General features: G+C 48.1%; 2 protein-coding genes across 2 annotated transcripts; both read left to right on the top strand.

The window, feature by feature from the left end:
* The first annotated feature begins 7,378 nt into the window (after window positions 1–7,378).
* On the top strand, window positions 7,379–12,671 carry LOC135882087 (ovomucoid-like). The gene is made up of 4 exons (XM_065408862.1): window positions 7,379–7,436; window positions 10,172–10,194; window positions 12,234–12,349; window positions 12,590–12,671. The coding sequence occupies exons 1-4, from the start codon at window positions 7,379–7,381 to the stop codon at window positions 12,669–12,671; spliced, it is 279 nt and encodes a 92-aa protein (XP_065264934.1).
* Window positions 12,672–17,268: 4,597 nt separating this feature from the next.
* Window positions 17,269–19,821, top strand: LOC135882060 (ovomucoid-like). The gene is made up of 4 exons (XM_065408816.1): window positions 17,269–17,326; window positions 17,786–17,808; window positions 18,421–18,536; window positions 19,776–19,821. Exons 1-4 carry the CDS (start codon window positions 17,269–17,271, stop codon window positions 19,819–19,821), a joined length of 243 nt encoding a protein of 80 aa, XP_065264888.1.
* The last annotated feature ends 7,886 nt before the right edge of the window (window positions 19,822–27,707 follow it).

The following is a 27,707-nucleotide window of genomic DNA, read 5'->3' as shown; positions in this document are numbered from 1 at the left end:
GGGCTGTAGGCGACCCTGCTCCCCCTGACTACAGGCCCTGTGCTGGAGGGACTATGGGGCTCTGAACCAGCCAGGTGCTGAACTGGGCTGTCACAGGGCCCAGTGACGAGTCAGCAGGCTCATACCCGTATTTTCAATGGTGCAAGTCCTGGAGCCAAGAGCGAAGCCAGAGTTCAAGGGCTTTGCCTGGGGCAGAGGGGAGGAGGAAGCCCAGAAGCAGAACCCGGTGCCCCCAGACAGTTACCCGGTGCCCAGCTGCTCCTGCGTTTGGGAGCGGAGAAGGGAACATCCCACCGCTTCCCCCCAGCAGCACTGGGGCCATGTGGTGCCCCACTGTGCCATAGCCCACAGCGACCCCACATTCCTCCTGATCCCCGCGGCAGAGACCTGTACCCTGACCCCAGCCATGATCTCCCTGGTGCACAAGGGGTGGAGGGGTCCCTCCGCATGGGGTCTGTGCTGCCTTCCTGCCCCATGCAGCACAGCCACTGCTCGTCCCGCTCCTCTGGATCCCACCAGACCTATCCGCTGCCGTAGTTCAGGGCTGCCTGAGGGAGCTCGCCCTGTCCCCATTAACATATTCAACATTTGCAAAGGAATTGTAGCTCTGCAGTTTCTCTTTGAAGTCTGATAATAAATGCGAATAATAATAAATTATAATAATTAATAAGAATAAATGGACACAAATCAGACATCAGGAATAGTAACATACAAAAACCAACAGGACAACACTTCAATCTCCCTGGACATTCAATAACAGATTGAAAAGTCGCCATCCTTCAACAAACAAAATTCAAAAACAGACTTCAAAGAGAAACAGCAGAGCTACAATTCATTTGCAAATTTAGCACCATTAATTTGGGCTTGAACAGGGACTGGGAGTGGCTGGCTCACTACAAAAGCAATTTTCCCTCTCTTGGTATTGACACCTCCTCATCAATTATTGGGAGTGGACCACATCCACCCTGACTGATTTGGCCTTGTCAACACGGGTTCTCCACTTGTGAGGTAACTCCCTTCTCTTCATGTGTCAGTATATTTATGCCTGTATCTGTAATTTTCACTCCATGCATCTGAAGAAGTAGGCTTTTTACCCACAAAAGCTTATGCCCAAATAAATCTGTTAGTCTTTAAGGTGCCCCTGGACTCCTCGTTTTTGTGGATGCAGACTAACACAGCTACCCCCTGATACTTGACACCATGCAAGGCTCTGAATTTAGCCGTATGAAATGGAAATAGAAACTGAGGAACCACCTGATCAGCAGCCAGTACAGCAAACAGGAGAAGATCAAGAATGAGCTCTCAAAACTGGAGACTCTCACACAATACCAACCTTGCACACAAACTTCCACGTGGCTGGACTTTACAAAAACAAGACAAGCCATTTACAACACACACTTCACTTCTCTACAGAGGAAAAAGGACAGTAAACTATCTAAACTCCTACATGCCACAGGGGGCTTCAACAGTGGTACCCTTAACTCACCCAACAATATTATTAATCTATCCAACCACACACTTAGCCCGGCGGAAGAGTCTGTCCTATCTCGGGGACTCTCTTTCTGTCCCACCATCCCCACGCACATGATACAGTTCTGCGGTGATGTGGAAGCCTACTTTCGTCGTCTCCGACTCAAGGAATATTTTCCACGCATCACTGAACAGTGTGCTGACCCACAGGAACCCTCCTACCAACCCTACAAGAAGAAGAATTCTGCGTGGACTCCTCCTGACAGTTGAAATGACAGACTGGACCTCTACATAGAGTGCTTCCGCAGATGTGCACACGCTGAAATTGTGAACAAACAGCATTACCTGCCCCATAACCTGAGCCATACAGAACGCAATGCCATCCACAGCCTCAGAAACAACTCTGACATTATCATCAAAGGGGCTGACAAAGGAGGTGCTGTAGTCATAATGAACAGGTCGGATTATGAACAGGAGGCTGCCAGGCAACTCTCCAAGACCACATTCTACAGGCCACTATCCTCTGACCCCACTAAGGAGTAACAAAAGCAACTACACCATCTGCTCAAGAAACTCAGGAACAAATCTACACCAACACCCTCCCAGAGCCCTGACCAGGGGTATTCTATCTGCTACCTGAGAGCCATAAACCTGGAAACCCTGGACGCCCCATCATCTCAGGCATTGGCACTCTTACAGCAGGATTATCTGGCTATTTGGACTCTCTCCTCAGACCCTACGCTACCAGCACTCCTAGCTATCTTCGAGACACCACCGACTTCCTGAGGAAACTACAATGCATTGGTGTTCTTCCTGAAAACACCATCCTGGCCACCATGGATGTAGAAGCACTTTACACTAATATTCCACATGAGGATGGACTACAAGCTGTCAGGAACAGTATCCCTGATGAGGCCACAGCACACCTAGTGGCTGAGCTTCGTGACTTTGTCCTCACCCACAACCACTTCAGATTTGGGAATAACTTATACCTTCAAGTCAGTGGCACTGCTATGGGTACCCGCATGGCCCCACAGTATGCCAACATTTTTATGGCATTTTAGACTTAGAACAACGCTTCCTCAGCTCTCGTCCCCTAGTGCCCCTCCTCTACTTGCGCTACATTGATGACATCTTCATCATATGGACCTACGGGAAGGAGGCCCTTGAAGAATTCCACCTGGATTTCAACAATTTCCACCCCACCATCAACCTCAGCCTGGACCAGTCCACACAAGAGATCCACTTCCTGGACACTACAGTGCAAATAAGTGATGATCACATAAACACCACCCTATACCGGAAACCTACTGACCGCTATACGTACCTACATGCCTCCAGCTTCCATCCAGGACACATCACCTGATCCATTGTCTACAGCCAAGCCCTAAGATACAACCGAATTTGCTCCAATCCCTCAAACAGAGACAAACACCTATAAGATCTTTATCAAGCATTCTTAAAACTAAAATACCCAGCAGGTGAAATGAGGAAACAGATTGACAGAGCGAGATGGATACCCAGAAGTCACCTAGTACAGGCCAGGCCCAACAAGGAAAATAACAGAACACCACTGGGTATCATGTACAGCCCCCAGCTAAAATCTCTCCAGCACATCAACGATCTACAACCTATTCTGGAAAACAATCCCTCACTCTCACAGACCTTGGGAGGCAGGCCAGTCCTCGCTTACAGACAGCCCCCCAACCTGAAGCAAATATTCACCAGCAACTACACACCACAGAAACACTAACCCAGGAACCAATCCCTGTAGCAAACCTCATTGCCTACTCTGTCTCCATATCTACTCTAGCGACACCATCAGAGGACCCAACCACATGAGCCACACCATCAGGGGTTCATTCACCTGCACATTTACTAATGTGATATATGCCATCATGTGCCAGCAATGCCCCTCTGCCATGTACATTGGCCAAACCAGACAGTCTCTAAGTAAAAGAATAAATGGACACAAATCAGACATCAGGAATGGTAACATACAAAAGCCACTTCAATCTCCCTGGACATTCAATAACAGATTTAAAAGTAGCCATACTTCAACGAAAAAACTTCAAAAACAGACTTCAAAGATCAGAGGGGGAGCTGTGTTAGTCTGGATCTGTAAAAAGCGACAAAGAGTCCTGTGGCACCTTATAGACTAACAGACGTATTGGAGCATAAGCTTTCGTGGGTGAACACCCACTTCGTCAGATGCGTCTGTTAGTCTATAAGGTGCCACAGGACTCTTTGTTGCTTTTTACAGACTTCAAAGAGAAACTGCAGAGCTATAATTCATTTGCAAATTTAACACCATTAATTTGGTCTTGAATAGGGACTGAGAGTGGCTGGCTCACTACAAAAGCAATTTTCCCTCTCTTGGTATTAACACCTCTGTGACGATCCCCTCTGGTGTTATCCGGCCCAGTGATCTGCTATGTCACTCCAATCCTTGACTCTGGGAACCAGCCTTACCCTGCTCTGCTGTGAGAACCCCCTCTCCTAGGCGGTTCACACACAGCCTCTAGCATAAGCTGCTCCCAGCTACTTGCAAGCGAATGACACTAGCCAATATCTCCGGTCTCAGACACAACCCTGGGAACCTCCGTCTTGCAGTGTCCAGTTATGCCACTCGACGATGCAAGCTTATATGAGTTCATCAATTTAACAAAGAAATTGATATGTACCAGGCTTGTTATCCCAAGGGGAGTTTCTGACACACTTCAAACCAAACGCACTGCTTCAGTTAGAATAAACAAACAGATTTATTAACTATAGAGGTAGATTTACATGATTATAAATCAAAGCATAACAAGTCAGATTTGGTCAAATGAAATAAATGCAAAACACATTCTAAGCTGATCGTAACACTTTCAATGTCCTTACAAACGTAGATGCTTTTCACCACAGGCTGGCTGCTCTTCAGCCAGGCTCTCCCCTTTGATCAGCGTTTCAGTCGCTTGGTGTGGTGTCTGTAGATGTAGGTGGGAGAGAGAGGAAGAGCAGGACAAACATCTCCCCCTTTTATCATGTCCTTTCTTTCCTCTTGGCTTTGCCCCCCCCCCACCTTCAGAGTCAGGTGAGCATTACCTCATCCCAGTCCCAAACTGCCCCAAGGAAGGGGGTGACTCCCTCCAGGGACTAACAGGTTCTTTTGTTGCTGCATGAGCCAGTGTCCATTGTTCCTGTGAGGCTGGGCTGGGTTTGTCCCATCCATGCCCTGACGAGGTGTGAGCTGCCTCTCTGCTCCTGGAGAGTTTTTGCCTGGGCTTGCTTTAAGCCATGAGGACACATTTTCAGCCTCATAACTATGTACATGAAATTATAACCTATAACATCACTATAACATCACTGTAACAATTACTATAACATCCCTATAACAACCATGCTCAGTGCATCATGAGCCTTCCGCAGACACCCAGCATGACAAACTTTGCATTGGACACCACACAATCATTTTATGAAGATAAACATGGGGGTGTAGAGTGTTCCCCCGAGGTACAGAGCGTCACAACATCCTCATCAATCATTGGGAGTGGACCACATCCACCCTGATTAATTGGCCCTATTAACACTGGTTCTCCACTTGTAAGGTAACTCCCTTCTCTTCATGTGTCAGTATATTTATGCCTGCATCTGTAATTTTCACTCCATGCATCTGAAGAAGTGTGGTTTTTTTACCCACAAAAGCTTATGCCCAAATAAATCTGTTAGTCTTTAAGGTGCCACCGGACTCCTTGTTTTTCTCAGCAAGTTCGCGGATGACACTAAGCTGGGGGGAGAGGTAGATATGCTGCAGGGCAGGGACAGGGTCCAGAGTGACCTAGACAAATTGGAAGATTGGGCCAAAAGAAATCTGATGAGGTTCAACGAGGACAAGTGCAGAGCCCTGCACTTAGGACGGAAGAATCTCATGCACCGCTACAGACTAGGGACTGACTGGCTAAGCAGCAGTTCTGCAGAAAAGGACTTGGGAATTACAGTGGACAAGAAGCTGGATATGAGTCAGCAATGTGCCCTTGGTGCCAAGAAGGCTAATGGCATATTGGGCTGCATTAGTAGAAGCATTGCTAGCAGATTGAGGGAAGTGATTATTCCCCTCTATTTGACATTGGTGAGGCCACATCTGGAGTATTACGTCGAGTTTTGGGCCCCACATTACAGAGAGGATGTGGACAAATTGGAGAGAGTCCAGCGGAGGGCAACGAAAATGATCAGGGAGCTGCGGCACATGACTTACGAGGAGAGGCTGAGGGAACTGGGCTTATTTAATCTGTAGAAGAGAAGAGTGAGGGGGGGATTTGATAGCTGCTTTCAACTCCTGAAGGGGGGTTCCAAAGAGGATGGAGCTAGGCTGTTCTCAGTTGTACCAGATGACAGAACAAGGAGTAATGGTCTCAAGTTGCAGTTGGGGAGGTCTAGGTTGGATATTAGGAAACACTATTTCACTAGGAGGGTGGTGAAGCACTGGAATGGATTCCCTAGGGAGGTGGTGGAATCTCCTTCCTTAGAGGTTTTTAAGGTCAGGCTTGACAAAGCCCTGGCTGGGATGATTTAGTTGGGATTGGTCCTGCTTTGAGCAGGGGGTTGGACTAGATGATCTCCTGAGGTCCCTTCCAACCCTGATATTCTATGATTCTATGGCTAGATGTCGAGGGAGGGAAAGAGTGGTAGGAACGACCCAGGCAAGGTAGCTCCGAGGGCCCCTCCTGGAGGCCATACGCTGCTGCCATTCCTAGGGCCCTGGGTCGGAGCCCGGTGGAGTGAGCGCACCAGGGCTCCTCTGGCACTGCCCCACGAGGGAATGGACGCTAACCACTAGTCTCCTCAGCACACCAAGGACCCCGTGACAGCTCTCCAACCCAGACACAGGGCCCAGGCCTCCTTTTCGGCGAGGGTGGTGTACATGGCTTGTCCTTCTTTTTCTCCATGGAGCATGTGTGGCCATGTGGATCCACATTGTGCGCCACCCCCTGCCCAGCTTCGTTTCTCCCAATACCCCACGACCCAGAGACCCATGAGCTGCTCACTGTGTCCATCTCCTCCAGGGGGCACCGGGGACTGCGGCATCCCTCTGACTGGGATCGGTGCCGCGCTGATTGGTTTGGACCTAAATAGCTCTCAGCTCCTTGCGAGGGCGCCCAGCACTGTGCAGGGCTGGGCCCTAAGTTAACACTGGGCTAAACCTGTGCACGGGGATCTCCAGGTGCCCAATCATCTCCTGGGTCACCCCATAACTGCAGCTGCCGCCGCAGGGCGCACAGCCGGGGAAAGGGACAGAACCAAGATCCTGGAATCTCACGACATTGGAAACGGCTGCTTGGGGTCACAGGCCGGTGGAATGAGTTAGACCTGCCCTCCAGCTCCTCTAAACTAAGCCAGGCACCGGCTCCGGGCAGAATACTTGCAAGCTCAGGACAGCATGGCAGTCGCTTACGTTCAGCTTTGCCCCCTGCTGCTGGGACCTACTGCAGAGTCTGGCCGAAAGAGGCTGGAAACACGGTAAATGTCAGGTGCTTGGTTGGGTCAGTGCCTTTAACATGCAGCATGACCAATATGTTCTGCACTCGCAGTCATGACAAACAGGCATATCCAGGTTTGGGTGGCCATGTGCCCCATGGTGAGCACTCAGCCCACATAACTACTCAATCATTCACCAAATCAAGGGTGTGACTTGTAAGCTCCTCCAACTTATCCTGGAATCTTGTTGAGGAGGAAACATTGTTTACAGCTTCACATTCCCCTTGAGAGCTTTGCTTCCGGTTGCCGGAGTTGTGAGTGACTATTTAGGATGATGTCACAATGAAGGTGGGTTCTCCGACACCCTATATATAGCGGGGCTCTGTCTGTGGGGTTTACTGAGGGAGCAGAGCACCAAAAGCCCAGTGCAGACCAGACAGCCACATCCGCCATGAAGATAACAGGGGCCGTTCTGCTCTTCGCTCTGGCACTTTGCTGCTTCTACTCGGGTGAGTCACTTTTATTGTAGCCTGTGCTGAGCCTGCTCTGATACCTCTGCCCCCCCTGAAAGGTCGGGGCCAGCCTCACTCTGATCTATACAGGGGTTCGCACATCCCCACAGTGGCTGATTCCAGGAGCTCTAACCTCTCTGCACGGATCCCAGAGCTTGAAAGGGCTGTTCCCGGGGTTCTCTCTGAGCTGGGATATCACTGACTCTGCCAGAAACTGAGGCAGCTCTAAAGATTCACCCCTAGAAACCAAACATCCATGGAATCCCCTTTCTTTTTGAATTTCTTCTCGTCTACGCTTCTCGTTGTTTTCTGATTATTTTGTTGAGGTTGAGGAGGTTGGCAGTAAAATTCTTGATCTAGTTGTTTAAATAATTTTAATTCCTGTCATTGTTTATTATGAAACTCCACAAAGAGGCCATAAGGCACGGTACGGTGACCAGATGTTCCGATTTTATAGGGACACTCCCAATATTCAGGGCTTATTCTTAAATAGGCGCCTATTTCCCCTCCCCTTTCCCCGATTTTTCACACTTTTTATCTGGTCATACTACCATCAGGAGTCAAAAATTCCCACCCAGGATCAGACCAGGCACCCAGCTACCCAATCTCTGTTTCCAATTCTAGCCTATGCCAGTGTATTTAGAGCGACGTACAAGGCCCTCTGCAGTTCTGAGAGAAGCTTCCCACAGCAAAAATTTCTTCTTACCTTGTATTACTTAGGAGTTGCTTCATGCCCTGAATTAATTCAATTCAATGATACTTTATTAGCATGACAAGCTCTATGGCATTGCCAAAGTAGAAATTGGAAGATTTAGATCCTCTCCAAACACTTGCTTTTTTTGGTTAAATCCCTACCTTGTAATGCTGGATGATCCCGTTATCCATAGCTCCTTAATACAGATAATCTTCACTTGGGGGGCTGATATCTTCGTCAATTGGATACAGTTTCATTAACAAAGAGTCAGACCTGTTCTGAATGAAACATCTCATTAGAATTGAGTAATTGCTGATGTAATTCTGTGCTATGGCTTAACTCGAAGAGACACTCAAATAATGGAGAAAGAGAGAGAGAGTCAAAAGCTGCTGAGGTTTTATTGGCTGCCCATGAGATCCTGGATCCTGCAGAACAGCTGCTGAGACACAACCTTTAGTGTTCTGGTATTTTTCAGACAGTGTCAATGAATGGACCAGACAGCCTGTTGTAAGGTACATGGCGGAGTGTGCAGTGTTATGTTCACACCATCCAAACGGATGTTAGAGTAAAATGTAAAACTCTCTTTCTGTATCCTTGTAATATAATACAACATGATTTCTCAGAATCCAGAACCCTAACGTACAAGAACCCAAAACACAGAGAGAGACAAAGCCGGCTGCTCCCGAAGACAGCGAGGCACAATTCAATCCCTGTTGCTCTAGGTTGGCTTTTTGAAAATTAACTCCTGAAGACCCAGAGCACAAGTTTCCCATCAGAGCCCCTAATGAGCAGGCTCAAGAAGCAGAACCAGGAAACCCCTCACACTTACAGAGAGATCAAGAAACAACAAAGACAAACTGGAGTCCAATGTCCGAAGCCAGCACCAGAGCAGCACAGGAAAAGCGAATGACAGAAAAGCGGCTGTGGTATGAAATGCCTCTGAAATGCAGTACTCCATAACAGGCGTTTTAAAGCAAAGCCATTAACCACTTTTGTTGTGGATAGTTTGGGGTCTAATCCTGCTACCACTGATGTCAATGGACATTTTTTGGCCTCTGTTGGCTGGGTGTAGTTTTGAAAGAACATCAGGGTATTATGGCGCTGGCAGCTAACAGCTATTTCTTCAGTTCAAGTGGCAGGGGCCTGTGTTTCAGAAGCTAAAAGATGAGACCATCATGTGGGCATTGTTTTATTATAGGTGGCTTAAGACAACCACGATCCCACTACATGGTTGAACTGATCCCCCTGAAACTCCAAAGAAAGAAAGAAAGAAAGAAAGACATTTCTTTGCATTTTTATGATTGTCTTGCTGACAGCATGAATGTTTTCTGAACCCTTTCACTGAATTTAATGAGTAGATACAATGTTACCCTTCATCCAGAAGGAGAAGGGTTAAAACAAATAGCACTGAGATCTTCTCAGAAGTTCCTGGAAAAGTAGGAAACTCCCCAGCCTCCCCCAAAGGCGAGGGTGAGATCCTGTAGAGGAGACACCTCCTGTCACGCAGTGTGGGGGAATCAGGGCCCTGCACCCCCACTTCCTGCGATTCACTGGGACTCTCAGCCAGCCAGTAAAACGGAAGGTTTATTGGACGACAGGAACGCAGTCCCAAGCAGGGCTTATAGGTACACCCAGGACCCCTCAGTCAGGTCCTTCTGGGGGGGTAGGGAGCTTAGACCCCAGTCCTGGGGCTCCCTCCGATTCCCCAGCCAGCCCAAAACTGAAACTCTCCAGCCCCTCCTCCCCCCTTATCCCTTTCCTGGGCCAGGAGGTCACCTGATCTCTTTGTTCTCCAAGACCTTCAGTTGGCACCTTTGCAGGGGTGGGGCCCAGGCCATCAGTTGCCAGGAGACAGTGTTGGTCATTCTCTGTGCAGACACCATCACACTGGCCCTCTCGGGCTCTGCAGGTGATCCCCCCACCTAGATAGTAGAAGTAAAGAGAGAGACTTGGTCAGAACTAGGGACATTGATAACCCCAGCACCAGAATGGGAGAGAGAATCTGAAAGAGTCTCATTCTGTCTGTGTTTTGTTCCAGATGCTGCTGGAAAGGCTGGTACGGTAAGTCGAACTCTCCCTGTTCATTAATAGTCACTTTCCCCAGTCTCTGGTTTGTAGCATCACAGGGACCACGATCTCTGGGTTAGAAACATGCTAGAACTGATGAGTCAAAGCAGGAGCAAACTCTACCTCATGCCCAACCTGGGGAGAGTGAATCTCTGGGGCTGAGAACACATGGGTATGTCTACACTGGAACAAAAGATCCAGGGCCCCGCCATGGCTGGACCGGATCAGCTGACTCGAGCTTGGGGGCTTGGGCTGCAAGGCTAAAAATGGCTGTGTAGATGTTCGGGCTCTGGGACCCTCCCCCGTCATGGGATACCAAACCTCAGGCTCCAGCCCAAGCCCGAATGTCTACACAGCAATTGCACAGCCCGAGCCCAAGTCAGCTGAGCTGAGCTAGCCAGGGGTGTCTCACTGCTGAGTAGACGTAAGCCATGGGGTCAGGGTGATGGATTCCCTACGCTATTGTACAGGTCAGTCTGTGATGGGCCTGGGAGAGACACAGGGAGCAACTGAGACAGAGCAGAGGACGGGACGGTGTGAAAAGAGCATGAGGGTTTTTATTTATGAGCATCTGCTGCCTGTGAAGATGCTCTTTCACTCACATTCTATATGATGCAGGTTCAGAAGCATCTCTTAGACCAGGGTGGGACAGTCTGTACCCCTATGTTCACCCCTTTTACAAGATTATGATACATTTTGTAGAAAGTATGCCTTGTGAGGTATCTTTGAACACTCATAATGTGCTGAACATTATTGTCCTGTTAAATATGTGAGGCAACATTGTATGTAAAGTTATAAGATTCTACTCTATAAGACATGTTCCCAGTCTGGGGAAACAGCTATAAACCAGAGACAAAAGACAAACTGACACCTCAGCCAGGTCTCAACATAATCAAACGGACCATCACATGGTTACATGGCCATTCTTTGGCAGGAAAAAAGTTGTGAGCGAGAAATTTACTTGTTGGAAAATGAACAACTGGAAGTTCCCATCCCCACAAATTTTCTGTTGCATCAACCCCAGCTGGAGATGATGCTAAAAGAAGAGGGGAAAATATAAGAATGGGGAACAAATGCCCCAAGTTACTTCTCCCTTTCTCTCTGCCCACGACATCACCAACACCTGAAAGACAAGGAAAGTAACATGGGACGGGGGGAGGGGTCCTGGCGGAAAGGACAGCCAGTAAGACTGCTGAAGCATTTGGTGAGAGAGACCTTTCGCTTTGAATTCACTTAGCTTGATAAGTCAGGCATTAGTGGCGTTTTGCTTTTATTTTCTCGTAGCCAATTCTGACTTTGATGCCTCGTTACTTGTAATCACTTAAAATCTATCTTTCTGTAGATAAGAAACTTGTTTTATCTAAAACAGTGTGTTTGGATTGAAGTGTTTGGAAAACTCCATTTGAGACAATAGGATTTGTGCATTTCATTTTCTATTAATAAAATGACAGACTTTATATGAGCTTGTATTGTCCAGGAGGGTGCTGGGCACTACAAGATGCACATTCCTGGGGGAAAGTCTGGGACTGGAAGTTTGCTGGTGTTTCCCTGCAGTGTAATTCAAGAGTGGCTGGCCAAAGCACTCATACCATACAGCTCAGAGTAATTTACATGCTGGAGGCTGTGTGTGAGCAGGAACAGGAGTGGTTGCTTTCCTAGCAAAGCAGTGTAAAAGGCACCCCAGGTTGGAGAATTGAGGGCACACAGATGTTCATCAGTCCAGCTTGTACCCTGGGTAATGTCAGATTAGCATCTGATGCCTACGGAGATGCCCCTTCGCTCACACACCATGTGCTGTGGGTTCAGAAACGTCTCTTACACCAGGGAGACGGGCTCGGCTCCTCCTGGCAGCGAGAGGGGAATTGGGGAGTCGGTTCATCAGAACGTCAGTGGAGACAAGGGACAGGAGTAGGTACTGCGAGCTCCCAGGGGCAGGGAGTGTCCCTCCCTCTGTGTTCAGAGGCGAGTGGGGCGTCGGGGCACCACTGAAATGCAGACAATAACTCTAATAGCAACACTAATGTTCTTTGTAGGGTTTCTGCAGTGAGTTCAAGGAGCCTCCAGAAGTCTGCACCCTGGAGTATAACCCTGTTTGTGGCACTGATGGCAGAACATATGGCAACAAATGCTTCTTTTGCAAAGCAGTCTAGTAAGTAACAGAATAAATGACCCATTAACAAAAACTAAAATACAATTGTGAGGTAATTCTAGGCCCTGCCTGCGCCCATGTCTTTACCTCCTAGATGCTGGGTCGACTTCCTCAGTCTATTTTTTCCTGCCAGCAAATAAGCTCTGGTTAATGTGACATACTGGGGCCTTGACAGATGTTTTGCTCTCGTTGTCCATAAGGTTCCAGCCCTGAGTTCTGTGTCTCTGTCTTTCCCTCCAGTGAAAACCTTGGAAGTCTTTGCTTTGAGCATTATGGAGAATGCAAGTCGCACGATGAGGCCAAGCCAAAAGATGACCTTTAGCATTTAGTTCCCACTAACAGATCCACGCACGGAGTCCCGTTCTCGTCTCATCCGCCAGTTCCAGGCCGCTAAGAGCATCGCTGACTCCCCACCTGTTTGTGCAATAAAGCAAACTCAGCAGAATTCGTTACCTCTGTGGTTTTTTCCCCCTTTCCAAGGAAGGACTCTGCTCTCCCGTGTCTCACACAGGCTCTTCCCAGCTTACAGACTGGAGTTAATGAGAACACAAAGTGCAGTAACCAGTCACAGGCATTAAGGGAGCCACAGACTGGCAAGTATTATATCACCTCCTGCCATGGCTTTTCCTACAAGATAAATCAATACACAAACCCCAGACACGTTCTTATTATTTTATTATTTATTATTATGTTCCCTGTATCTGACTCCCTTCCAGACCTGAGTGTTCTCCATGGACCAGATCATGAGACCGTGAGCAAAGCCCGTGTAAAAGACCTTTGCCTGGTGTAACGAGGCTGCCTCTGGTGGGACACAACTGAGAGTATCAATTCAGGACAAATTGCTTAGAGCACAGCAGTCACAGCCCAAAGTTGGAGTTCCTTTACCATTAAGGCAGGCCAACCCAGCCAAACAGAGAGGACTTCAGTCTCACCCCACTGGATAACTAGAAGTCATACAAGCAATTCCCTCAGATTTCCCAGTATCACCACCAGGGCCACTTGTTATGGGGATGAATGGTTATGAAAACCAATACCCCAGTAAAATTAGAAAGGTTCTCCCAATCCCAAAGGACCAAGCTCCAGACCCAGGTCAATATACAAGTCAGATTTTACCCACAAATCACGCTGTTGCCAATCCTTTAGAATCTAAAATCTAAAGGTTTATTCATAAAAAGAAAGAAATATAGATGAGAGCTAGAATTGGTTAAATGGAATCAGTTCCGTACAGTAATGGCAAAGTTCTTGGTTCAGGCTTGTAGCAGTGAAGGAATAAACTGCTGGCTTAAGTCAAGTCTCTGGAACATCCCCAGCTGGGATGGGTCATTCAGTCCTTTGTTCAGAGCTTCAGTTTGTAGCAAGGTTACCCCAGAGGTTAGAAGCAGGATTGAAGACAAAGTAGAGGGGTTTCCAGGGCCTTTTATATCCTCTGCCATGTGGAAGGACACCCCTTTGTTCTTAGTGTGGAAAATCACAGCAGCAAGATGGAGTTTAGAGTCACTTGGGGAAGTCACATGTCCATGTATGACTCGGTTCTTTACGGGAGAGCAGCCATTGCTCACATGCTAATTTGAACATTCCCAGGAAGACTTCTCATGTGGATTGGAGTCTCCCAAGGTTCATTGTCAGTTAAGTGTTTCTTGATTGGACACTTAATCTGAAGAGTCCCTTCTCAATAAGCCGGCCAAATGCTTCACTGGTGCTGCTTAGAATCAAACACATTGAGATACAAGTAAATAGCCAGTATTTATAACTTCAAATACAAAAATGATACATGCATATAGATAGCATAATTATAACCAGCACATCAAAACCTTTTCACAGACACCTTACTGGACCTCCTTTGTACAGATTTGGTGCAACTATAGGACCTTGGTTGCAACAATGATCTATACAGTCACAGTTCATGTCAATAACGTCACACCAAGGGATTGGAGGGGATGGGATCCCCAACCCAGACATAGGGCCCAGGGCTACTTGTCAGGGTGGGAGGTGTAAAGGGCTTGTGGGAATGTGGATCCATGCCGTGCGCCACACCCTACCCACCAACAAACCCTTGATCCTTCCGATACAGCCCCCCATCCCCCAGAGACCCACGAGCTGCACAGTCCGTCCGTCTCCTCCATGGCACACAGGGGACTGCGGAGTCCCTCTGACTGGGGTCCGAGCTGCGCTGATGCCCTGTGCAGCAGACCAGCAACCTGCCACATTTGGCTCTTCACGTGCTTGGAAGCTGCCTCACTTCTGGGCTGCCCTGGGGGATCCTGACCGATCTCTGACCATGCTGATGCTTGCTGTAAGCCAGCGCCCTGTCCCAGTGACTCGGGAGCGTCTGGGAGCGGGGAGACGCCAGAGACAAAGAACGGGGAGGTTGGTACAAAGGGGCACCCTGAAATGACTCGAGCTAGCGAACAGGAGCGGCTAACAGGGGAGCTTAGCAAGGGAGTTTACAGGGGGAGTGGGAGTGTGCTAGATACACGTTACATTCCTTAAACTCCTTTAAACTTAAACCCAAAACACCCCCTGATAAAAACAAAACTGCTTTACAAAATGTTTGTGTTATGACAAGGAGTAAATAACACTTCCTTATTTACTTTCTCCACACCTGTAAATCAGTCGTGTCAGTACAGGAATAAACAGCCCATCAATAAACACAAAAAAACATAGAAAGTTGTGCAGGAACTCAGGTTCATGGCCATTCTCACCGGTATTTAGACCCAAGGAACAATTTGGTTTTTTCTATAATTTCAAAATGTTTCATTTTGATTTTGACCTTTTAAAAAAACTGTTTTAAAATATGTGGTAATGAAATAAAGGAAGTTTCGAAATGGAAAGTCATTTCTAAATGAAAAATCAGAACTCATCATTTTGACAGCGTTGATAGCGCTTTTTCCATTTCTTTTTCCAAAAAGAAATTTCATGTATACATTTCCTTATTGAAAGCCATTTCATCAAAATGTTTCTGACCAGACTGTAGCCCACGTAGCAACTGACTCTCACTTCTCACAGGTAGGCCCAAGAGTGCAGCGTTAATTCATCCCTGTAATGGGGACCTTTGCAGATGTTTTGACCTCTTTGCCCTCGAAGATTCCAGCGCTGAGTCAGTTCTGTATCTCTGCCTTTCCTGGTAGGGCGAGGGGCGGGAATCTTGGCTTTGAGCACAGCAGAGAATGCTGAGTTCTCCATGGGACCGAGCGCTGGGAGGAAGCTAAATCCATTTTGCTTTCACGTTCCACCAACAGATCCATGCATGGAGACAAGTTCTCTGCTCATCCTCCATTTCGGGGGTGGCCCCCCTGTTAGCACCCGTCTCGCTCCATCTGCTTGGTCAGTAGAATACACACAGCTGAATTCTTTCCCTGTCTGGATTTCCCCTTGCCAAGGAACGGACGCTGCTCTCCATGTCACATTAGCTCTTAGCAGAGAGTTCTTGTGTGGCCAGGCCAGAGAGTAGAAAGTGCAATAGCAGGACCAGGCATGACAGGCCCCAGGTATTATTGTACCTCTTCCTCCCCCCATCTCCTTTCCTTTCAGAGAACTCCACATGCAAACACCTGGTACGTGTCCTGCACCCATCTCCTCTCAGACTCTGAGACCCCTCCTCCCGATATTACTATACTTAATAATGATAATACTAAGCAGCACTCACCTATATTTGTCAGGGGTGTTTCTTGCTGATTATTGCAGCATTCAGCAACTCCCAGTCTTGCTGTACAGAGATGAAAGGGGCTGTAGGCGACCTTTCTCCCCTGACTACAGGCCCTGTGCTGGAGGGACTATGGGGCTCTAACCCGGCCAGGCGCTGACCTGGGCTGTCACAGGGCCCAGTGACGAGTCAGCAGGCTCATCCCCGTATTTTCAATGGTGCAAGTCCTGAAGCCAAGAGCGAAGCCAGAGTTCAAGGGCTTTGCCTGGGGCAGAGGGGAGGAGGGAATCCCCAGCCCAGAAGCAGAGCCCGGCGCCCCCAGATAGTTACCCGGTGCCCAGCTGCTTCAGCGTTTGGGAGCGGAGAAGGGAACATCCCACCGCTTCCCCCCAGCAGCACTGGGGCCATGTGGTGCCCCACTGTGCCATAGCCCACAGCGACCCCACATCCCTCCCGATTCCCGCGGCAGAGACCTGTACCCTGACCCCAGCCATGATCTCCCTGGTGCACAAGGGGCGGAGGGGTCCCTCCGCATGGGGTCTGTGCTGCCTTCCTGCCCCATGCAGCACAGCCACTGCTCGTCCTGCTCCTCTGGATCCCACCAGACCTATCCGCTGCCGTAGTTCAGGGCTGCCTGAGGGAGCTCGCCCTGTCCCCATTAACATATGGACACGGGGCTACTGGCTGCACGCTGGTGCCACATGGCCGCTTCCCCTCCCTCCTGGCCCATATCAAATTTCCCAGCTGCTGTTACCAACAGACTGGCAGGGGCTTGAATGGTAAAGTGGCTGGCAGTGTGTGAGGGACAGGGCACATGGACCCTGGAATATACCGGTTTCTGGTGCAGGACAGCAAAGATGAATGTGACTGGGACGCAAGGTGGCAGTTCTCAGCAACCAACAGAGCCCCGGACACAACTGATCGAATGTAAATAACCTGCCTTCCTCTGCAGGTGCGACACGATTTACAAAGGCTGACTTTGAATTCACCCGTGTATGTCAGGGCAGTTTAACCTTCCCCACTAATATTTATTGCAGTCCCCAAAAGGCATTTGATACAGCCACATTCTTGTCCAACTTACGACTTATGAGGGAATGATGATTTGCTGTAATGGTTTGTAGCCTCAGTGACCATTTCGACAGGGATTTCATAATCCAATTGGAGAGCCCAACCTCTTGTCTATATATATGAGGTCTCCTCCCTTGGGCTGCATTGGGAGAGCATCTGCAGAGCTCAGCACTAACAGACTCCCTCAGACCCACGAACCACGTCCACCATGAAGACAGCAGCTGTCGTTGTGTTCCTCGCTCTGGGGCTCGTCTCCAGCTTTCAGTGTGAGTAACTTTTGCTGCAGCCTGTACAGAGCTCTGTGTCTGACCCTTAACCTTCAGCAGGGGCTCGACTGTTCAAAACCAGCTGAGCACCAGCTATGGACGTTTGGGTGTCATAAGCAGGGGAAGTGGCTCATGGCAGAAACAGCCATTTCCTTTGGAAAGATGTTACTGAGGGGCCATTATGGGCTTTCCCCAAATTCCACTCTGGGCGCTGCAAACAATCGCACCTGCAATTAATTGTGGGTCCTGGTGATGGTATTTCAGGTCAGACTGTCGGTGCATTACACTCAATGTTTCTATTTGTCACAACAATTCGATGAGGGAGCAGGAAACCTTTCCATGACCCAGTTGCTGGTTAGGAAGCTGCATGCATTGTCCTAGGCAAAGATGAATGTTGTTAACTGATTTCCCTCTGACATTTCCCTTAGTTGTATTGTTTGTGTCTGTGTTTTCTTCCAGATGCTGTCGGCGATGGTAATCAGGTGAGTCTAAGTCTCACTGTGAATCAATTGTCACTTGCCCCGATCCCTGGTATGTAGCATCATGGAGGCCAGGAGCTCTGGGTTAGAAACACGCTGGAACTCATGAGTCAATGTGGGAGCAGACTCTCCCCCAGGCCCTAGTGAGGGGAGAGCGAATCCCTGGGGCTGAGACGCCATGTGGTCCGAGGGATGGACTCCATACGCTATTGGACAGGACACCGTCTGTGATGGGCCTGGGGGAGGCACCGGGAACAGCTCAGAGACAGAAGGGGCAGGGGATGGTATGACAAGAGCACGAAATTTTTCATATTTGAGGATCTGCTGCCTGCGCAGACGCCCCTTTGCTCAGACACCTTGTGATGAGGGTTCGGAAGAGTCTTGTGGACCAGGGAGACGGGCTCGGCTCCTCCAGGCAGTGAAAGGGGAATTGGGAAGTGAGTTCTTCAGAACCACAGTCGAAAGAGACAAGGGACAGGATAAGATAGTGTGAGCCTGGGGGTGGGGGTGGGGTGACTGTCCCTTCCTCTGTGTTCACAACACGCCCAGCACCATGGGAATGTCAGGGTACTACTGCAATACAGACAATAACACTGATACGAATTTCACTTGTAGGGGTTCTGCAGTGAGTACAAGAGTCCTCCAACTTTCTGCACCTTGGACTACCACCCGGTCTGTGGCACTGATGGCAAGACATACGGCAACAAATGTGCCTTTTGTGGCGCAGTCTTGTAAGTAAATAGGATGAAATTCAATAAGGACAAATGCAAAGTCCTCCACTTAGGAAGGAACAATCAGTTGCACACATACAAAATGGGCAATGACTGCCTAGGAAGGAGTACTGCGGAAAGGGATCTGGGGTCATAGTGGATCACAAGCTAAATATGAGTCAGCAGTGTAACACTGTTGCAAAAAAAGAGAACATCATTCTGGGATGTGTTAGCAGGACTGTTGTAAGCAAAACACGAGAAGTAATTCTTCTGCTCTACTCTGCACTGCTACGGCCTCAACTGGATTATTGTGTCCAGTTCTGGATGCCACTTTTCAGGGAAAAAGTGGAGAAACTGGAGAAAGTCTGGAGAAGAGCAACAAAAATGATTAAAGGTCTAGAAAACAAGACCTCTGAGGGAAAATTGAAAAAATTGGGTTTGTTTAGTCTGGAGAAGAGACAACTGAGAGGGGACATGATAACAGTTTTCAAGTACATAAAAGGTTGTTACAAGCATGAGGGAGAAAAGTTGTTTTAATTAACCTCTGAGGATAGGACAAGAAGCAATGGGCTTAAATTGCAGCAAGGGCAGTAGTTAAGCACTCAAATAAATTGCCCAGGGAGGTTGTGGGATCTCCATCATTGGGGATTTTTAAGAGCAGGTTAGACAAACACCTGTCATGGATGGTCTAAATCAGTAGTGGGCAAGACATTGTCACTGCCCCCCACAGCTCCCAGTGGCTGCTGTTTGCCAATCCTGGCCAATGGGAGCCGCGGGAAGTGGCAGGCAGCACATCCCTGCAGCCCGCCACTTCCCGCATTGGCCGGGATCGGCGAACCACAGCCACTGGGAGCTATGGGGGGCTGTGCCTACAGACGGTCAACATCAGCACAATGTCTCACGGCCTGCAATCAGATTACCCTGATAGGCCGCATGCTGCTCACCACTAGTCTAGATCATGAGGGCAGGGGACTGGACTAGATGACCTCTCGAGGTCCCTTCCAGTCCTGTGATTCTATGATTCTACAGCAATAAATAGCCCATTAATAAAAACCAAAACATAACTGTGGTGTGCTTCAAGTCCCTGCCTGCGCCCATCTGTTTTACCTCCTAGATGCTGGGTCAACTTCCTCAGTCCAATTTTTCCTGTCAGCGAATAAGCTCTGGTTAATGTGACATAATGGGGCCTTGACAGAAGGTTACCCTCATTGCCCATAAGGATTGCAGCCCTGAATTCTGTGTCTCTGACTTTCCCCCTAGTGAAAACCTTGGAAGTCTTTGCTTTGCGCGACATGGAGAATGCTGAATCCTCAGGGGTGCCGAGCGCTGATATGGAGCTGACCCTCATTTGCTTCTAGTTCCCACCAGCAGATCCCAGCATGGAGCCACGTTCTCGTCTCATCCTCCATTTCCAGGGCTCCTGACAGCGTCGCTGACTATCCCCCTGCATGTCCAATAAAGCAAACTCAGCAGAATTCGTTACCTCTGTGTTTTTTTCCCCTTTCCAAAGAGGAACTCTGCTCTCCCGTGTCTCACACAGGCTCCCCCCAGCTGACAGACCAGAGTTAATGAAAACGCAAAGTGCAATAACCAGTCACAGGCACTAAATGGCTCCACTTCTGGAAGTTATTATATCACCTCCTGCCATGCCCTGTCCTCCTAGAGAAATCCCTACGCAAACCCCAGACACGTTCCCTGTATCTGACTCACTTCCAGACCTGAGTGTTCTCCATGGACCAGATCATGAGATCATGAGCAAAGACCATGAGTAAAAGGTGCATGAAAAGGTGATGGCCGTGGGTCAGAGAGCTAAAGGGGGTGCCCTTGAGTAGACCCCAGAGGGAGCAGAGATGCAGGGATGCAGTGAACCCCAGAAATGTGACAAGCCCCACATCACAGAGCCATAGATTCATAGAGCATAAGGCCATTACATCATCTAGTCTGACTTGCTGTAGAACGCAGGCATTACATTTCACCAGTTACCCCATCTTCCGGAAAGTCACCCAGACTGGATCTCCAGAGATGGAGAATCCACCATTTTTTTCTTGGAATTTGTTCCAATGGTTTGTCACGTTCATCGCTAAAAATGTCCATCTAATTTCTAATTGGAATTTGTATGGCTTTGGTTCCAGCCACTGACTCGTGTTCTGCCTTTCTCTGATCGCATAACGAGCCCTTTAATACCCAGTATTCTCTCCCCTTCAGGGTACTTGCACACAGCAATCAAGTCACCTCTCTGCCTTCTTTTCGATAAGCCAAACAGAACGACCTCTTTAAGTCTCTCACTGCTCAGGCATTTCCTCCAGTGCTCGAGTCACACAACGCACAGTCAACCTGTTGAACTCCTTGCCAGGGGATGTTGTGAAGGCCAAGACTATAACAGGGTTCAAAAAAGAACTAGAAAAGTTCATGAAGGATCGGTCCATCAATGGCTATTAGCCAGGATGGGCAGGGATGGTGTCTCTAGCCTCTGTTTGCCAGAAGCTGGGAATAGGCGACAGGGGATGGATCACTTGATGATTCCCTGTTCTGTTCATTCCCTCTGGGGCGCCTGGCATTGGCCACTGTCAGAAGACAGGATACTGGGCTAGATGAACCTTTGGTCTGACCCATATGGCTGTTCTTATGTTCTTAACTCATTTTTGTGGCTCTTTTCTGCACCTCCTCCAATTTTTAAACATCCTTTTCCAAATGTGGACACCACAATTGGAGTCAATCTTCCAGTATTGGTCCCAGGAATCATAGAATTGTAGGACTGGAAAGGACCTCAAGAGGTCATCTAGTCCAGTCCCCTGCACTCATGGCAGGACGAGGTATTATCTAGACCATTCCTGACAGGTGTTTGTCTAACCTGCTCTTAAAAATCTCCAATGATGGAGATTTCACAACCTCTCTAGGCAATTTATTCCAGTGCTTAAGTACCTTGACAGTTAGTAAGTTTTTCCTAATGTCCAACCTAAACCGCCCTTGCTTCAATCTAAGCCCATTGCTTCTTGTCCTATCCTCAGAGGTTAAGAAGAACAATTTTTCTCCTTCCTCCTTGTAACAACCTTTTATGTACTTAAAAACTATTATCATGTCCCCTCTCAGTCTTCTCTTTTCCAAACTAAACAAACCCAGTTTTTTCAAGCTTCCCTCATAGGTCATGTTTTCTAGACCCACAATCATTTTTGTTGTTTTTTTCTGGACTTTCTCCAGTTTCTCCACATCTTTCCTGAAATGTGGCGCCCAGAACTGGACACAATACTCCAGCTGAGGCCTAATCAGCGCAGAGTAGAGCGGAAAAACTACTTCTCGGAAAAACTCTGTCTGCTAATACAGACCAGAATGATGTTCGGGTCTTTTGCAACAGCGTTACACTGTTGACTCATATTTAGCTTGTGATACACTATGACCCCCAGATCCCTTTCCGCAGTACTCCTTCCTAGGCAGTCATTTCCCATTTTGTACGTGTGCAACTGATTGCTCCTTCCTAAGTGGAGTACTTTGCATTTGTCCTTTTTGAATTTCATCCTATTTACTTCAGACCATTTCTCCAATTTTTCCAGATCATTTTGAATTTTAATCCTATCCTCCAAAGCACTTGCAACCCCTCCCAGGTTGGTATCATCCACAAACTTTATAAGTGTACTCACTATACCATTATCTAAATCATTGATGAAGATATTGAGCAGAACCAGACCCAGAACCGATCCCTGCGGGACCTCACTCGATATGCCCTTCCAGCATGACTGCGAACCACTGATAACCACTCTCTGAGAATGGTTTTCCAACCAGTTTTGCACCCAATTTATAGTAGCTCCATCTAGGTTGCATTTCCCTAGTTTGTTAATGAGAAGGTCATGTGAGACAGTATCAAAAGCTCTACTAAAGTCAAGATATACCACGTCTACCACTTCCCCCCCTCCACAAGGCTTGTTACCCTGTCAAAGAAAGCTATCAGGTTGGTTTGGCATGATCTGTTCTTGACAAATCCATGCTGACTGTTACTTATCACCTTATTATCTTCTAGATGTTTGCAAATTGATTGCTTAATTATTTGCTCCATTATCTTTCCGGGTACAGAAGTTAAGCTGACTGGTCTGTAATTCCCTGTGTTGTCCTTATTTCCCTTTTTATAGATTGGCACTAGATTTGCCCTTTTCCAGTCCTCTGGAATCTCTCCTGTCTTCCATGACTTTTCAAAGAGAATCAGATATCTCCTCAGTCAGCTCCTTGAATATTCTAGGATGCATTTCATCAGGTCCTGGTGACTTGAAAACATCTAACTTGTCTAAGTAATTTTTAACTTGTTCTTTTCCTATTTTAGCCTCTGATCCTACCTCATTTTCACTGGATTCACTATGTTAGATGTCCAATTGCCACCAACCTTCTTGGTGAAAACCAAAACAAAGAAGTCATTAAGCACCTCTGCCATTTCCATATTTTCTGTTATTATTTCCCTCCCCTGCCCCATTGAGTAAAGGGCCTACCCTGTCCTTGGTCTTCCTCTTATTTCTAATGTATTTGTAGAATGTTTTCTTGTTACCCTTTATGTCTTTAGCTAGTTTGATCCCGTTTTGTGCCTTGGCCTTTCTAATTTTGTCCCTGCATCTATTTGTTTATATTCATCTTTTGTAATTTGACCTAGTTTCCACTTTTTGTAGGACTCTTTTTTGATTTTTAGATCACTGAAGATCTCCTGGTTAAGCCAGGGTGGTCTCTTGCCATACTTCCTATCTTTCCTATGCAGTGGGATAGTTTGCTCTTGTGCCCTTAATAGTATCTCTTTGAAAAACTGCCAACTGTTTTCAATTGTTTTTCCCCTTAGACTTGCTTCCCGTGGGATCTTACCTACCAACTCCCTGAGTTTGCTAAAGTCTGCGTTCTTGAAATCTATTGTCTTTATTATGCTGTTCTCCCTCCTACCATTCCTTAGAATCATGAACTCTACCATTTCATGATCACATTCACTCAACCTACCTTCCACTTTCAAATTCTCAACCAGTTCCTCCCTATTTGTCAAAATCAAATCTAGAACTGCCTCTCCCCTAGTAGCTTTCTCCACCTTCTGAAATAAACAATTGTCTCCAATACATTCCAAGAACTCGTTGGATAATCTGTGCCCTGCTGTGTTATTTTCCCAACAGATGTCTGAGTGGTTGAAGGCCCCCATCACCACCAAGTCCTGTGCTTTGGATGATTTTGTTAGTTGTTTAAAAAAAGCCTCATCCACTTCTGCTTCCTGGTTCAGTGGTCTGTAGTAGACCCCTACCATGACATCTCCCTTGGTTTTTTACCCCTTTTATCCTTACCCAGAGACTTTCAACAAGTCTGTCTCCGATTTCCAGCTCAACCTCAGTCCAAATGTATACATTTTTAATATATAAGGGGGAGGGATAGCTCAGTGGTTTGAGCATTGGCCTGCTAAACCCTGGGTTGTGAGTTCAATCCTTGGGGGGGGGGGGCACTTAGGGATCTGGGGCAAAATCAGTACTTGGTCCTGCTAGTGAAGGCAGGGGGCTGGACTTGATGATTTTTCAAGGTCCCTTCCAGTTCTATGAGATAGGTATATTTCCATATATTATATTATTATTACCTCCTCCCTTTTTTCCCTGCCTGTCCTTCCTGAGCAAGCTGTACCCTTCTATACCAATATTCCAGCCATGCGTATTACCCCACCAAGTCCCTGTGATGCCAACTATGTCATAGTTGTGTTTAATTACTAGCATTTCGAGTTCTTGCTTATTCCCCATACTTCTCGCATTAGTGTACAGACATCTAAGATACTGATTTGATTCCGCCACCCCCAGTTCTGTCTTGTCTCTCCTTTATCCCTGCTATAACAGCCCATGTTCCCCACCCAAATTCCAAACCTTCTCCTGGGTCTCCATGTTTTTGACTTACCTGTGGGCTTTGGTCACCTGCCCCCTTCAAACCTAGTTTAAAGCCCTCCTCACTAGGTTAGCCAGTCTGAATCCAAATCTGCTCTTCCCCTTCCTCGATAGGTGGACCCAATCTCTGCTTAGCAGTCCTTCTTCCTGGAACAGCATCCTGTGGTCAAGGAAGCCAAAGCCCTCCTGGTGACACCATCCTCGCAGCCAGGCATTCACCTCCAGGATGCATCTGTCTCTGCCTTGACAGGAAGGATCGAAGAGAACACCACCTGCACTCCCAACTCCCTCACCCTCACCCTCACTCCCAGAGCCCTGCAGTCACTTCTGATCTGCTGAGGGTCATACCTCGCAGTATCATTAGTACCCACATGGATGAGTAGCATGGAGTAGTAGTCAGAGGGCCAGATGATCCTTGATAAACCCTCCGTAACATCTCGGATACGGCCCCTGGCAGGCAGCATACCTCCTGGGATTCAATGTCAGGGCGACAGATGGGTGCCTCTGTCTCCCTCAGAAGAGAGTCACCAATCACCCCTACCCTACGTTTCCTCCTGGAAGTGGTGGCTGTGATCCTCCCAGCCTTGGGGGTACATGGCTTCTCCTCCTCCACCTTTGGGGGCGATTCCTCAGTGCTCGTTGCCAGGGCAGCAAAACGGCTTTCCATCACCACGGTGGGTGGGTTGGAAGTAGGGATGGAGCACTGCCTGCTGCCAGAAGTAACCAGCAGCCAGTGTCTTCCGTGTGACAGAGCAGGGCCGGCTTTAGGCCGATTCCCCCGATTCCCCAGAATCGGGCCCCGCGGGTAAGAGGGCCCCGTGCCTTAGGGTCACCCGGTGGCAGTCCACTCCGGCGGCATTTCAGCGGCGGGGAGGGGGTCCACTCCGGGGTCTTCGGCGGCATTTCAGCGGCGGGGGGTCCTTGAGTGCCGCGGAAGACATGGAGAGGACCCCCCGCCGCCAAAGTGCCGCCGAAGACCCGAACCGCCGCCGGGTATTCGAATCGGGCCCCACAGGTCCTAAAGCTGGCCCTGGGCAGAGCCACATCCTCCTCCCCCAGTGGTGTGACAGCAGTCCTCTGTAGCTTGATAGCCTCCTCAGCCTTGGATGTCTCCATATGAATACTCTTGAGGAATTCCTCATGGGCACGGATGCTCCTCCTGTAGCTCTCCCACCTGCTTCCTGAGAGATTCCACCAGCAAGCACCACTCACACTGGATGGTCCCCCCAGCCCGGCTTTCTGTGAGTGGGAAATGCAGGCCAGGGTCTCTGCAAATCCACACCAGGATCTGGGTAGAGGCATCCATGGTTAGGTTCTCTGTCTGGATACAGGTGCAGATGGAAGAGACAGGAGCAGCGTTGGCAGTGGCGATATGGCCCTTCCTAACCATAACAATTATATTACGTCTCCCACCCACAAACTCCCCTGTTTCCGGTCTCCTGTTCGCTAGCTCCCCTTGGTCGCTTAGCCTCTGGCTTTTAAGGCCCTCTCTCCTAGGTCAGCGCTACCCCCTCGTTAATCACACAGGGGGAGAGTGATCACAAGGCTGATCAAAGATGATCAAGGATGATCCAGGGAACAAAGGCTCAAATAGTCGCCAGAGACACAGTCCCAACTGACCCAGTAACTGAAATACCTGAAATAACCTGAAAGAAAAACACAAACAGCCAAACAAACTCACTCACCCCAAAGTTAGTCCTCGCACTTTCTTCGTTCAGCAGGGGGATCTCCTTCTCCCCCTCTCAAACTTCCCTGTTCGCTCTGTCATGTACAGCGGTAAAATCACCTCCTGACTCCTACACTGCCTTGCTTCTACAGTCAAAGGATCGCATTAGCCATTTTCGCTACACCGGGAGCTCATGTTCAGTTGCTTGCCCACTATGAACCCTAGCTCCGTTTCACAGTCTCTGCTTTCCAGGAGACTGTCCCCTATTCTATCGGGCCAGCCTGCAGCCTGTAGACCCAAATGGATAACTTTTCATTGGCTGTATTAAAACCTATTTTGTATGTTACAGAACATCTTACAGAGCAATCCAGATCGTTCTGTTTGACGGCCCTGCCCTCATCATTAGATGCCACTCCTCCAACCTTTGTCAAGTATCAGGGGGTAGCCGTGTTAGTCTGTATCTACAAAAACAACAAGGAGTCTGGTGGCACCTTAAAGACTAACAGATATATTTGGGCATAAGCTTTCGTGGGTAAAAACCTCACTTCTTCGGATGCAACCGAAGTGTCATCCACAAATTGTATCAGCAGTTCTTTATTTTTCACTTCCAGAGCAGTGATGAAAAAAGTCGAAGACTGCCACGCCTAGCACTGATCCATGCAGAACCTCACTAGAACCACCCTCATTCACTGATTATTTCCTCTTAACAACTACTTGTTGAGGCCTATGAAATAGGCAGTTAATAATCCATTTAACATGTGCCCTAGTGATATTGTATCATGCTAACTGTATAATGATAATCTATAATGTTTTTAGTCAGCATGTTGTGAGGTACTAAGTAGAAAGTCTACGTCTGTCACATCTGCGCAGACACCTTTATCCGCCAAACATCTGCTCCCTCCTGCCTGAGCTCGAGTGTCCCAAGACCTGTTACAAACAGGCTGGCAGGTGCTTGAACACTAAAGCAGCCGCCGGTGTGTTAGGAACAGGACACGCAGACCCTAGAATGTGCTGGGTTACTGGGGCATGATAGCATAGTCTAGCATGAGTGATGCAAAGCAGCTGTTCTGAGCAAGCAACAGTGCACGGACACATAGGCCAAATGTAAATGATCTCTCCTCTCTACAATGGTGTACTAAGATTTACCATTTCGGTAGAATTAGCCATGCGTGTGAGAACAATGTAACTTTCCTCACGAATATTTATTGCAATCCCCAAGTGTTTTCGTAGCCGCCACTTATGAGGTCCTGTATTGTGAGGTTTATTTGCATTAGGGATGGGGAATGTTCTTCATGCCAACACCTGGGCTCATCTGACAAGAAGGATTGTCATGCATGAACAAGAGTATTTGTTATTTGTTGTTCGGCACACCTGACCTTCCAGCTGGAAAAGTTTTAGCCAACTAATCAGGGAGCAAAATGTACATCTGACTTAGATGATCAATAAGCCATCATGAACAGGAATAGGGAATGACCATTCATTGTACTGGTTTGTAGAATCAGTGACCATTTCGACAGGGATTTCATAATCCAATTGGAGAGCCCAACCTCTTGTCTATATATATATGAGGTCTCCTCCCTTGGGCTGCATTGAGAGAGCATCTGCCGAGCTCAGCACTAACAGACTCCCTCAGACCCACGAACCACGTCCACC

This window comes from Emys orbicularis, chromosome 8 (assembly GCF_028017835.1).
Source record: "Emys orbicularis isolate rEmyOrb1 chromosome 8, rEmyOrb1.hap1, whole genome shotgun sequence".
NCBI lineage: Eukaryota > Metazoa > Chordata > Testudines > Emydidae > Emys > Emys orbicularis.
Note: the sequence above shows the minus strand (reverse complement) of the source record. Positions and strands in the feature narration are given on the sequence as shown.

Excerpts from the sequence above, each read along its gene's own strand:
- LOC135882087 (XM_065408862.1), top strand. The coding sequence starts at position 7,379 with ATGAAGATAACAGGGGCCGTTCTGCTCTTCGCTCTGGCACTTTGCTGC. Across the intron at positions 7,437-10,171 it reads ACTTTGCTGCTTCTACTCGG|ATGCTGCTGGAAAGGCTGGT; the intron begins GTGAGTCACTTT and ends GTTTTGTTCCAG. Across the intron at positions 12,350-12,589 it reads TTCTTTTGCAAAGCAGTCTA|TGAAAACCTTGGAAGTCTTT; the intron begins GTAAGTAACAGA and ends CTTTCCCTCCAG.
- LOC135882060 (XM_065408816.1), top strand. The coding sequence starts at position 17,269 with ATGAAGACAGCAGCTGTCGTTGTGTTCCTCGCTCTGGGGCTCGTCTCC. Across the intron at positions 17,327-17,785 it reads GCTCGTCTCCAGCTTTCAGT|ATGCTGTCGGCGATGGTAAT; the intron begins GTGAGTAACTTT and ends GTTTTCTTCCAG. Across the intron at positions 17,809-18,420 it reads CTGTCGGCGATGGTAATCAG|GGGTTCTGCAGTGAGTACAA; the intron begins GTGAGTCTAAGT and ends TTTCACTTGTAG.